Source organism: Heteronotia binoei, chromosome 10, assembly GCF_032191835.1.
Source record: "Heteronotia binoei isolate CCM8104 ecotype False Entrance Well chromosome 10, APGP_CSIRO_Hbin_v1, whole genome shotgun sequence".
Classification (NCBI taxonomy): Eukaryota; Metazoa; Chordata; class Lepidosauria; order Squamata; family Gekkonidae; genus Heteronotia; species Heteronotia binoei.
Window position 1 is genome coordinate 83,834,588 of NC_083232.1, and position 13,583 is coordinate 83,848,170.

Genomic DNA, 13,583 nt, shown 5'->3' on the forward strand with positions numbered 1-13,583 from the left:
ATCTGTCATTAATTTTTGACAAGGCAATTTTTGTCTCTTTTAAAGTAACCAATTATATAGTAACCAAGTCTCTTTTATAGTAACCAATAGTAACCTAACGAGGGTAAGCAATTTCCATGGTAAAATGTAAAGTATTTTGAACGCTTTCCATGCTAATCATGATAATTTTTCAAAATGCCACAACAGCAATGTCTCATAATAAATAATATCATTATTTACGACTCAAATTAGAAAATTTGGAGAAGAAGACCAAGTCTGATGCCAGAACTGGGCTCACTGAATTCCACACACAAACACACACGTTCCTCCCCACTCTCTTTTTTCCCCCTCCACGACTCTGCTTACTTGCTTCAGTTTCTCCTTAGAACAAACACTGAATCCAGGTGCAAAAGCTCAAGTCACATGGAATGCGGCACACATTAAATTATGGCAGGTTTGGCTGCTAGTAAATCCCTGCTGTTACTCACCATTGGATGTTGTGCTGGAGGCAACAGCTTTCTCACTGACATCTGTTCGAGTGGAGCATTTCACTATGGGATTCTCAACTTTTTTCTTCTCGCCCGTGGTAGAGTTATGGGACTGGGCTTCCATGATGACTTCTCATTACTTCAGCTCTCTTCACACTTATACCTGAACAGAACAGCAGAGCCATAAACCTTCAAAGACAGATTTAAAATCTTGGCATGCTTACCACCTAAAGAACATTATGCTACGTATCAGCATTAGCAATCTACCAACCCTCTCAACAATACCCATCAAATCATTTGTCTGTTACACATCACATTTGTATCCCATTCTTCCCCAAAGGAGATCAGGGCAACATACATGAGGATTATCTTTTTCTACTTCCCATAACCCTGCAAGGCAAAACAGACTGAAAATATGTGCAACTGGCATCAATTAGTTCAATATTATTTATTTGCATACCTTGCCCTTTCAGTTTAGGCCTAAAGATAAAGGGTAGTCACCCCTGTGCAAGCACCAGTCGTTTCCGACTCTGGGGTGACGTTGCTTTCACAACGTTTTCACAGCAGACTTTTTACGGGGTGGTTTGCCATTGCTTCCACAGTCATCTACACTTTCCCCCCAGCAAGCTGGGTACTCATTTAGGATGGAAGGCTGAGTCAACCTCAAGCTGGCTACCTGAACCCAGCTTCTGCCGGGATCGAACTCAGGTCATGAGTAGAGCTTAGGACTGCAGTACTGCAGCTTTACCACTCCGCGCCACGGGGCTCTTTCAGTTTAGGCCTAGACTTCGCTAAACCCAGATTTCCTCTGTCCAAATCCAACATTATGCCATACTATTTATCATTCTTTTCAGCTGAACAAAGTTAGAATTCAGGGGCACCTTCAAGACCAACAGAGTTTTATTCAAGGTATGAGATTTCGTGTGCATGCACACTTAGATACATGTGCGTCCACACAAAAGCTCAAACTTTGAATAAAACTTTGTTGATCTTAAAGATGCCACTGGACTTTAACTTTGTTCTGTTGCTTCTGACCAATGTAGATGCCAGTCTGGGTCTATTCTTTTCAGTTGTTCTAGTTTCTAGTTCCAATGGCTTCACTGTGTTACATGGAAGAAAGATTGACTTACGGTCAGTTATTTCCAAGTGGTGTGGAAAGAACTTAAGCTTTTGCAGGAAGCTTTGCTACCAAAAAGGGGGGGTGGGGGAAAGCAATCTGAATAATCTCTAAGAGATCTGGCAAACAGCCAAGTCTTCCTCCTCTCCTCCCAGTTTGGAACTATATAGCAGCAGCTGAACTGATCATCCATTTGACTGTAAATCCAAATATTTAAACTTCGACATTTATATCAGTCCAGGTTCATCGCAGTGAATAATATCTTCAAGGCTGATCACATAAACAGTTCATTCTGTTTGTTTTAGAAACGTAATTCTAAAAAGGGTTATTGGAGCACCACACTCGTGAAAGGGGGGGGGAGGGAGTGATTACCAGGAACAGTGTAGGATCACTTTCTCTAAACAACCATCCTAAAATGGAAATCCCTGCAGGGAGCAAGTATTGTTATTCTGTCTTTCACCTTTTGGATTCATTTGCCGCTTGCTCACTATTCATTCCTTTTTTTTTTAATGTCTTAGACTCAGAGCCACCTTTTCGGAGCTGTGAACTCTACCATATAAACTAAGACACCTAAAAGTTTGTGCACAGCTGTGTACTGACTACAGGAAAGACAACTATGGTCAGTCAAGAAAAATCCAAAAAAAGAAGACAAATATTACTAATGTATAACATACAATCCTACACAGTAGCAAACAATGTCCCAAAATTCTGCTACCTACACAGTAGCAAACAATGTCCCAAAATTCTGCCAGTTACTACATTAAAAAAAAAAGCACCCCAAACAATCTCTGAAATCTACAAATGTTGTAATTGGGGTAGTTTTTAAACCTGGCCTATGCGGTGGGGTAAGAAAAATACCCCATGAGTTTTTTTCATAAAACACTACACCTTTCTTTTAAGGTGCCCTTGGAGAGATACAACTCTTTATTTATTTTATTTTATTTATATCCCGCCCTCCCCTGCAAGTGGTCTCAGAGTAAGTCACAACATTTCTACAAATACATAAATAAATAGAATTAAAATACCAAAACTATAATACAAATTAACAGCTAACTATAGATTACTAATCCGATCCAAGATGGCAACTATTCTAAGACTTCAGTGACAAATTGACTTTTATGACAAACTGATGACTGTTCCAGATAAATATCTACTTTATATCAGATATATATTCTTGGGATACTACTAACAAACAGAGGTACAAATAAGTTAGAAATTTTAGATATTTAAAATTCTTTTAAAAGTTTGTGTTAGTTTATCAATACAACTATTACTCAAATGCAAGACTAGGTTTCTTTTCAGATTCATTGTCAAAAAAAGAAGGAGCTGTCTTAAATCTGCATACAAATTACAGTTATGTCCTGTAAAAATGCTTTGTGTACGTAGCAGATAGAGATGGTCACAGACCCAAACCTGAGCCAAATTCCAGGCTGGACTTTGCCTGGCTCAAAGTTCACGAACTGAGATTTGGAGAAGGTGCCTTCCCCTGAACGCTCATCAAACTTTTCTGCTCAGTTTGACTCGTGTATTCAGCATGGTGCTTCTGGGTGGTGTCGGGCCCTGTCCCCAGCATGCCCGCATAATCTGTAAGTGATGCAAGTGCGTCACTGATACTTGAATCATTTCCAGGTAATGTGGGCACACTGGGAGTGACTCAAGCACATCAGGGGGCTGATCCACTTTCATCACTCCTGGTGACACAGGCATGTTAGGGGCGCGGCTTGACTTCACCTGAACCAGTTCAGCTTGGGCAGGTTTTTTCATTTGGGGATTCAATTCAGGGCTGCATGGTTTGTGAACCCAGACCAAATAGGTATTTTCCAGTTTGTGCCCATGCCTAATAACAGGTTTTAGAGAAGAGTCATCTTGAGTCATCTTCCTTTTGAACAAGCATGTTATCTTAGATTCAAAATATAGCTTTTGTTTTGACTTTGGCTTGAGGTAGAAAGGCAATATGTATACTCATTTTTTACAATGTTGTTAGGGGGTTTTAACTTAACAGATGACAGTCTGTGCAAGTAAGTGATGTCCTTATGGATCCCTCAAGGTTTCATCTGGTCCCCATATTCTTTAACATCTACATAAAATCATTGGATGAAGTCATCCAGAGATTTAGAATGGGTTATCACCAATATGCAGATAAAACTCAGTTCTGTCTTGCAATTCCAGCTGATCCATAAAATCATTGGATGAAGTCATCCAGAGATTTAGAATGGGTTATCACCAATATGCAGATAAAACTCAGTTCTGTCTTGCAATTCCAGCTGATCCAAGGGAGGCTGTAGAAACCCTGAATGCAGATTTGGAGTGGATATGGGCAACTAAACTGAAATATAATCCCAGCAGGACAGAAGTGCTACTGGTGGACAGAAGGTCTGAGCTGGGATTTTAAGTCTTGGAGGTATTCTTGGACCCTGGCCTCCTGCTAGAAAAATGGGTGGCGTCTGTAGCCAAGAGTGCCTTTTACCAGCTTCAATCAATTTGTCATTTCTGGCCTTTCCTGCACAGAAAAGATCTGATTATTATGATTTATACCCTAATTACATCTGGGTTAGATTACTGCAAAGTACCGTAGGTGGGGCTGCCCTTGAAAAATGTTTGGAAATTTCAGTTGGTACAGAATGCTGCAGCCAGGATTCTGACTGAAGTGGGTGCTAGGGACTATATCCCTCCACTCTTGGCCCATCTACATTGGTGTAAAATTTATTTCTGAGCACAATTCAAGGTGCTGGTGCTGACCTCCAAACCCCTGCCAAGTTTGGGACAAACATGCCTGTAGCACCTCCTACACCCTTATGACGCTGTCAAACCACTGTGATCATCTTTGGAAGGCCTGCTTCAGGCCTTTCTAAGATTAAGTGGGTGGCAACCCAGGAGAGGGCCTTTCTTCCCAGGGAGATTCATCTATCTCTTTTCTGTTGCCATCTTCTACCAGCAAGTGAGGACTTTTGTTTCGTTTGGCATTCTCTCACTGATTCCTCCTCCCTGATCAATGTTTTAATTGTTTTAATTTTCTATTCCTTGGCTCCATCATCAACCAAAATGGAATTCTGCAACAAAAAAATCTGAAGGAGACTGAAATTAGGAAGGGAAGTAACCATACCAGAGCTAGAAAATATTATTGTGTAAGGCTATGTCACCATTAGGGATGGGCACAAACTGAACCACAAATCGCAATTCATGCATAAATTGGGTTGATTCGTTCCAAACTGATCTGGACTATGGTGCTTCACTTGGTTCATTTTTGCACTGATTCAATCAATTCCTAAGCAACACTGAGGGTGGACTTCTGGAAGCCCTAGAAACACCCACAGCATTTGTCCGTAGCTTGATTGGCAGCTCCAGGAGCCAATCACAGAGCTCCCATTCTGCAGCACAAAGAGTTGTCGTGAGAGCTGAAGCTGAGCTTTCCTGGGGGCACCAGCTTTGAGAGGTTATAACTCAGACATTGCAAATCCAATCTTTTCCAAACTTGGATGGCAGGTGGAGGAGAGCCTGCTGAATACTCCCAGCGACTTTTATACCTCCCAGACCAAATGAACCAATCAAACACGAATCAGGTCAGAAATCAAAAAAATCACAAAACAAAATGAACCACCATTTCCCTCAGTTCATGCCCATCCCTAGTAACCACAAGAAAGATTGTTTTTAGTCACAGTCATTTCAAAGGGACCATCAATACTGTGTGAAGACACTGGGTAGGAAATCTGTGTACCTGTGGGGAGGGGACATCTGAGTGTGGCCCCCTTCAAGGATCTTTGAATGTGAGGATGATTGGAATGATCCATTCCGTTCACTAAATGAAGTACTGAGCTCAGGGCCATTACTTGTCTATGGAGGATAGCCAGTTTCAATCTAGAGTTCAGCTCTTCTTGCAGAAATTCTAGGATCTACTGGATTAGAGACTTCAAGGGACTGACTGCTTTTCTTCTGCACCATCTGTAGAAAGCTTTCCAGAAGGCGTTGTGACCTTTCTGGAGGCTAATAAGATATCTCTTACCTCTGCTGAGTACTCCAAATTCTGGAAGGAAGTCCGCTCAACTGCCACATGGTCAGCTGCAACCATTCTAGGTAAGGGTGCCATATGGGACCCTGTGTCAGCATATCTGGAGATATCAGCACGTGAAGAGGCACAATACTGTCTTCTATTGAATGGTAGAGGCCATCATAGGGCCACTAGCAAGATCTGTGCTTGTTGTTGCTTGAACTTCCGGAGAAACTTTGGGATGATGGGAATTGGAGGGAAGGCATACATTAGCCCTTAGTTCATCCACCGCCTCCATCTGAAGATGGAAGAATCTGGTGTAATACTTGGGGAGCTGGTGACTGATATGATTGACAAAGAGGTCTATTATCAGCAACCCAAAGTGGTCTACAATCTTCAGAACAAGCTTTTTTTCAGAGACCATTCCCCTGGATCAATGGCCTCCCAGTTGAGCAAATCCACTTGGACGTTGCCTGTGCCTTTTATGTGTTCTGCTCTGACAGACAGTAGATGATGCGCTGCCCAGATGAACAGCCTTGTTACCTCCTTGTTCAGTGCACAGGATCTGGATCCCCCTTAGCTGTTCAGACAGGTCTTGGCTGCTATGTTGTCCGTACATTTGTTGTCCTGCCACCTGGTTGCTGTAATGGATCAGAACCAGATGGATGGCTCTCAATTCCAACATGTTGATAGGGAGCTGTGCTTCAGTGTGAGAACAATGACCTTGTGTCAGGATGTTGTTGAGGGTGGCTCCCCATTTAGAGAGGTTCGCATCTGTGAAGAGTTGAATCTTTTTGGTCACATAGTAGGTGTTCCCTTGGCAGAGACCGAAGTCCTTGGTCCACCATCTCAGGCTTTCCATGACAGTGCTACCTTGATTGAGATGTTCTGCTTTTCCATAATCTGGAACTGGTAAGGGCAGAGTGGGAATTGAAAGTACTGTGAGGTGAAACCCCTCCTGTCAGACTGATGGAAGGTCTTGGACATTGCCTTCTTTTTGTCCATTATCACCACCATGATTTTTTCCAGGGCGTCTCCAAATGGGTAGGTTACCACTATGTGCTTGAAGTAAAGGTCCACCTGCCACACTTGGAGCCAGATTCTTCTCCTGGCTATGGTAGAAGAAAACAAGGCTCGAGAGCAGAAAGTGAGTGCATCTGTGGTGAACTCAGTCTGTTGGTACCTTCTAGGAGCTTTATGTTGGCATCCAGAAGCAACTGGATGAGCCTTCTGGCCCAAACAATGGCCACTCTGGACACAATTAATGTTGTAGCTGATGCACTGATTGCCAAGGCAGTGGCCTCATGTGTTCCCTTGAGTGCTAGATCGATCTTTTTATCCCAGTTATCTCAGATCGAGCCATGGCCCGAAGGACTGACAAACCTCCACTGGAGCATCCAGCAAAGGTACCTATAACATCTCATTGGCAAGGGCAGGTAAGTCATACAGTTTTTAAACAAAGCTTGGAAATTGACAGAGTTAGGTTTGAAACACTCAGCTTTGAGCTGGCATTCAAAGAACTGTGGGGAAGGAAAAACCTATTCAGACGTATTTTAGCTTTGTTTTCTATTGTTTCAATGATGTATGTTTTTGCGGAGTGTTTGGTTTTAAAATGTAATTTTAATATGTATGTTTTAATTTGCTAGCCTCCTTGGTGGTCCTCATGATGGCAGAAAGCTGGGATATACATTTTGTAAGAAAATAAATAAATATGCTAAAAATATATGCAATCCAGTACTGGGATCTCCTGGGCTTAGAACTAGTAAACTACACTGAAATAAAATACAAAAAATAATGGCAGGGTTAGCTGTAGACATTTTAGAATTGGGGGAAAAAAACCTGACGCTACACCCTAATCCTTCACAACTAGGGTTCCCACCTGTTTCTTATTTCAAGGAATAGTTCCTTACCAATTTGTTTAAATGCTCATGGAAAAAGAAGAGATGCACAACAGCTGGAAAAAGCAGCTTTAATTTAGTACACTACAAGGACAGTATATTCTAAAAAAGAACTGGTAAAGTTCTGACACATGTAGTATATCATCTCCTTAAGATCTCACAATGTGTTTCATTTTGGGGAGCTCTTTAGGTAGCATTGTAGCAGCAACTATATCCAACACTTCCCAGCCCTAGAAGTCAGGGCTTCAAAAATGGCCACAAATAACACCATTAGTTTAACCTTAAAGAGAATCCACTTCTATCCATCCCAAAAAGCTGTTGTTCCTTCTGAGCTGGCATCTACCTCCATAATTTGAAGACTGCATGGGTTTCTATTAATTCATTAGTATCCTAAATTCCATGCAAATGAACTTTAATAGACAAGGTGGAACACTTCCCAGAAAGCTAATATGCCTTGAAGATGAAATCTGCTGCTGGAAGCCTTCCTTGTCAGCACTGGGGCGTTCCCCATCAATAGATCTATTTGTGAGTATGCACCCACAACCTGCTGATTCAAAAAGCTTGTCTACTCATAAGCAGCTCCACCGCAGATCTGAAAGGCTCCAGCTTATCATCTGCAATGTGACAATCATTGGTCATGGCTTAACAGGGCTTCAGTCAAGAAGTGGACAAGACTCCATGCAATGTCCATTTAGACAAGGGAAAGGATCCCGTGGATCTGTGCCACTAGTAGAGCTTTCCAACAAGGGAAAGCATCTCCACCAGACGAAAGGATTCAGCTGATCCATCAGACAGAACACAATTGGGAAGTGGAATACTAACCAGTGGTTCTACTCAAGATGTAGCAATTTACTGTTAATTGCCTATTTTTATTAAATGCAGGGCTTTTTTTGAGCAGGAACATACAGGAACGCAGTTCCGACTGGCTTGGCATCAGGGGGTGTAGCCTAATATTAAAATTAGGTCCTGCTGGGCTTTCCCTACAAAAAAGCCGCGTGAAACAACTGTGACATCAGTGGGTGTGGCCTAATATGCAAATGAGTTCCTGGTGAGGTTTTTCTACCAAAAAGCCCTGATTAAATGTATATTCATGTCTCTTTCCAACAAAAAGCTGTCAAGATGGAATACATGAAGACAAAATATACTAAAAAAGATGTGAATCAGTATTATCAATACAATCAATATAACAATTAGAATACCAAAACAATAATCAACCTAATAATACCAACAGTTCAAGCAGCATTTGTAAAGCACCATGACTACCACAGTACAATATGAACAAGTCAAGAGGCAAAAAAACAAAATGCCCTAAACTTTAGCTAATACCAAAAGCTCCAAAAAGAAAAAGAAATGTTTTATGTGGTATGTAGAACTTTTTTAAAAGGAACTAGGTGCACAGAAACAAGGAAAGGGTTCCTTTCTATTGTGGAGTGCCACAATAGAAAATGCTCTATCTCTAGTAGTAGACAACCACCACACTTCAGAAGTTGGGAACGCCTAGAACACATCCTCCTATGAAGTTCTTAATTGCCAGGCAGACTGGTAGGGAAGAAGGCAATCCTCCTTCCTTGCCCCAAATCATGCAAGGCTTTAAAGAAAGAGGCCAACTTTTCCAGAGACATTCTAGGATAACAAGCAGCATAAACTCATCCCTTGAAAGACACATTAAATATGGCAAATCAACCCTTTCTCCAGCAAACATTACCAATAAAGTGGTTGCATTCATATGAGACATCCATGTTGGTTCAGATAATCTGTCTTTGCTGCAACCAGGTTTCTTAGTTTGCTCATCAGTCCCTTTTTCACACATGCCTGAAACTGACAACAGCAATGCCTACTGGAAATGACTGGAGGAAAACATTAACATGCATGCAGCAAATGCAAACAAACTACTCATGCAAGACAGAATCAGCAATAACCTGTGTTGGTACTCTAATACACAAGTTCTGGTTGCCCCATAGTAAAACCTATATATGAAAACAAAGGAGGCTGTATAGTCTTGAGGTATTAAAGTGGATTGTACTACTGCAGGTGCAAGATAATATATTTTAAATGTTCTCACACATTAATAAAAATACCATGCAAGCAAAACAAAAATAATTGCAGGGAGAAGGCATTTTGGAATGGAACACACCGCCTTTAGTGTTTCACTAACTGAGAGGAGGTGTGCTGATACTCTGGCTCCTGTGGTCAGTGTATCAAATTATCACACTTAAACGTAAATCTAGTGCGCTGCGTTTTAGCATGCAGATGGCCTCCCTGGGAGACCAAGAAGCAGCTCAAACCTCTCTTGGTTGTTTTTCTCCATCCACCCAAGGAGGCCACCTGCATGCTAAACACCAGTACATTAGATTTGCACTTAGTGTGATAATTTGACACAGTGGCCACAAACCAAAACATTAACTGTCTTTTGCACAGATCTCATAAATCCAGTCCTTCGGTCATTCTATATTTTTTTTATTAAAACTCCTAATAATCCACATGAAAACTGGAAAAAATATGGAAAGAGTAATTTTCAAAATGGAGGAAAAGGTCCATCTTAAGTCTTACTGCATTAGCTTTCCTGTTTAAGGTTGAACTGTCTTCTACTTTGAAAACTTTGGCAGGCCTGCTTGGAATATCTTGCAGGAGAATGGTTCTTTCCACCCTGAGGAAAGCACCAAAGGGAAACCAGGATCCAACCCATTGTCTGAGAAGCAGTTAAGGCGGGGTTTGGTTAAAAATTAGAATAACTGGGTAAGATCTCAGGCTAATAGAAATTTCTCTTTAGTGGGTTTGCACCATGAAAACTCCAGCATGGAGGTGGAAATTGGACTTTTTTTCCGCTTGCTCCTCTATAAAGAAATTTGAGATGAGGCAATTCTTTCCCTTGTAGATAGCTCTGTGGTAGGGACAGACATGCTTAAATTATTAAGAAATGAAATCTCAGCTATTACCAAGCCAACCACCAGATTCTGTGCTCAGGCAATCAAAGTGCACAATAAATTTCAGTCCTACCCTTTGGAGCCCTGATTCAGGTTCTTTAGGAGATTTATTATATAGTTCCTGTTTTTTAGATTTCTAGGTTGAAATTTTAAAATAGTTATCTGTGCTGTTACTTATGCATTTTATATATTATCTTTCTCTCCATGATGTAATTTTATAAAGTTTGATACATTTTATTATTACATTTTGAATGGAACTCGTAACTTGTATACTAGTATACCTGATAACCTGATAATGTTTTGTTTTATCAATTGGATCCGGTCGAGGACTATAATAAAACCTAAACTGAATCTGAAAACGGCCCATTGGACTTACCGTGAGGGGTCCTTCTCCTCAGAGGTTCGGAGGACATCTCTGTGGGTTATTCCTACTATTCCTTCAGGGAGGCAGGAACACTTTTTTCAACTTCCTGTTGGCGCCTTCGGAATAACCCCGCCCTCAGTTGTGGGACTCCGAAAGCAGTGTCGTCTTCCCTCTAACTAGAAGGACTATAAACACAACTAACAACTCGTTTTAACATGTAAACTGTAAACTTGAACTCCGATAATACTGAAAGTAACACAGTACAAGGGAGATAGGCTATAGAAAGAAACCTAAGCGATGAAATGAATCTGGGAGTGGCGAGATGTCCTCCGAACCTCTGAGGAGAAGGACCCCTCACGGTAAGTCCAATGGGCCGTTCTCCCTCAGAGGTTGTCGGACATCTCTGTGGGACCTATCAGAGCAGTCCCCTTTAATCGGGTGGGTCTTCATCGCTGACCTCCCCCAGAACATGCAGTAATACCTTTCTCCCAAATGCTGCATCTGCTGATGCCATGGAATGGATCTTATAATGTCTTATGAATGTAGACGGAGAGGACCAAGTAGCAGCTCTACACACCTCTTCGACTGAAGCCCTATTCAGCAGTGCCGCGTTTGTGGAGGCACTCCTAAGAGAATGTGCCGTGATTCCTCCAGGTACCTGTAACCCTGATGCCCTATATGCTTCGCTGATACAGGCCTTCAGCACTGCACTGATGGATGAATTAGACATCTTGTCTCCCACTCTTGGAGGAGAGATGTTGATGAACATGGATTCAGTTTTTCTAATTGACTCAGATCGTAGAATGAAAATCTTCAAGGCCCTGCGCACATCTAACGTATGCCAGACTACCTCCTTTGGGTGTTTGGGTTCTGGACAAAAGGTGGGTAAGTAGATTTCTTGTGAGCGGTGGAACCTAGAAGCAGCCTTAGGAATGAAGGAGGGATCCGTGCGCAGAACCACCTTTTCTTTGTGGAACACGCAAAGACCCGCCTTCACTGATAAGGCCCCCAGTTCCGAGACTCGACGTGCAGACGTGATGGCTACTAAGAAGAGAGTTTTCATTCGCACCCATTTTAAGTCCACCTCTCGAAGGGGCTCAAATGGCTTCTTGGTAAGCGCTGATAAAACGGTATGGAGCCGCCAAGACGGAAAGCGATGGACTGTCGGAGGAGATTTCGATTTTGCCCCCTGCAAAAATAATTGGATGTGTGGATGTTGAGATAGCCTATACCCTCCAACGACCGGTAAGACAGTGGACAGGGCAGCTATCTGCCTTCTCAGCGTAGCTGGTTTTAACCTGGACTCCAGGCCCTCCTGTAAAAACGCTAGTATCTCCGCAATGGAAGGGGAAAGCGAAGGAACCTTTTTCCTACGACACCATCGGACAAAGGCCTTCCAGGTGGTGTTGTATATGCGAACTGTGGAGGGCCTTCTTGATGCTAGCATAGTGTCCGTCACCTCCGGAGAGTAACCTAGATTTCTGAATGTCTCCCGCTCAATCTCCACGCGGTCAGATGAAACCACCCCGGGTCGGGGTGCCACACCGGACCCTGATGAAGCATGTCGGGAGGAACTGGAAGTGACATTGGAAGGTCTATTGATAGCTCTGTCAACATTGAGAACCACGGACGCCGTGGCCAATAGGGAGCTACCATGATGATTTCCGCCTGTAGAGCTCTCACCCTCCGCAGTACTCGAGAAACTAGAGGGACCGGAGGAAACGCATACAAGAGACCTGGAGGCCATATGGCTGTCAAGGCATCTGTCTGTTCGGCTTCTGGATGGGAGAACCTTGTGAAGTACCTTGGTAGTTGCGCATTTGTGTTTGAAGCGAAAAGATCCACCTCTGGTAGACCCCAACGCTGGCATATGAGGTCGAATATGTCTGAGCTGAGGGCCCACTCGCCCTCGCAGATTTCCTGTCTGCTTAACCAATCTGCCTGTATGTTGTCCTGGCCTCTGATGTGTTCCGCCCTTAGAGAGGCCAGATGTTTTTCTGCCCATGTCAGAATTCTTGATGCTTCCCGGTGCAACTGAGAAGACCTGGAGCCCCCCTGGTTGTTCAGATACGCCTTGGCTGTGATATTGTCCGTTCTGACAAGCACATGCTTCTGGAACAATTGGGTCCTGAATGCAACCAGGGCTAGACGTATGGCTCTGATTTCTAGCAGGTTGATGGGAAGCAGACTCTCGGACTGAGACCACCTGCCTTGGACTGGCTTGTCCTGAAGAGAAGCTCCCCAGCCCCCCAGGCTGGCATCTGTGAATACCTCCAGGTATGAGGGAGGATGGAACAACTTGCCCTGGCGAAGATGAGACAAGTCCGTCCACCATCGCAAACTCCTCTTGACTGACAACGGAATTATCAGATTTATGGCCTTTCTCTCCATTATCTGAAGTTGAAATGGTCGTAGGAACAGTTGAAGAGGCCTGGAATGGAATCTGGCCCATTGAATCATGTCTATGGTCGATATCAAAAGTCCCATTAGTTTGGCAAGCAACATCAGAGGTGATGATTTGCTCTGGATGACCCTGGAAGCCAAATCCTTGATGGCCCTGGCCTTGGACAGAGGTAGAAATAGCGAATTGCAAGTGGAGTCGATCATTGCGCCTAGGTGCTCCAACCTCTGACTCGGCTGAAGTGAACTCTTTTCTTTGTTCACCAGGAATCCGTGAGACTGAAGACACTGAATGGCCAGAGTTGTCCCCCGAAGGGATTTCTCCTTGCTGTTGGATCTGACCAAGAGGTCGTCCAGATAGGGGTGAATGTGAATACCCTGCTTCCTCAGCTGGGCTATTGGGTGAATTAACATTTTGGAAAAAACTC

General features: G+C 43.0%; 1 protein-coding gene across 5 annotated transcripts in view; it reads right to left on the reverse strand.

Annotated features, from left to right (window-relative positions):
- The window catches only part of GLI3 (GLI family zinc finger 3), a 580,106-nt gene that overhangs the window by 303,135 nt on the left and 263,388 nt on the right, over positions 1–13,583 (reverse strand). For all 5 annotated transcript variants that reach the window (XM_060247667.1, XM_060247672.1, XM_060247670.1 and 2 more), the window contains one exon: positions 468–630. In XM_060247667.1, the coding sequence (XP_060103650.1) occupies positions 468–591 (124 nt within the window). In that variant the 5' untranslated portion in view covers positions 592–630. The remainder of the gene's footprint in view (positions 1–467; positions 631–13,583) is intronic.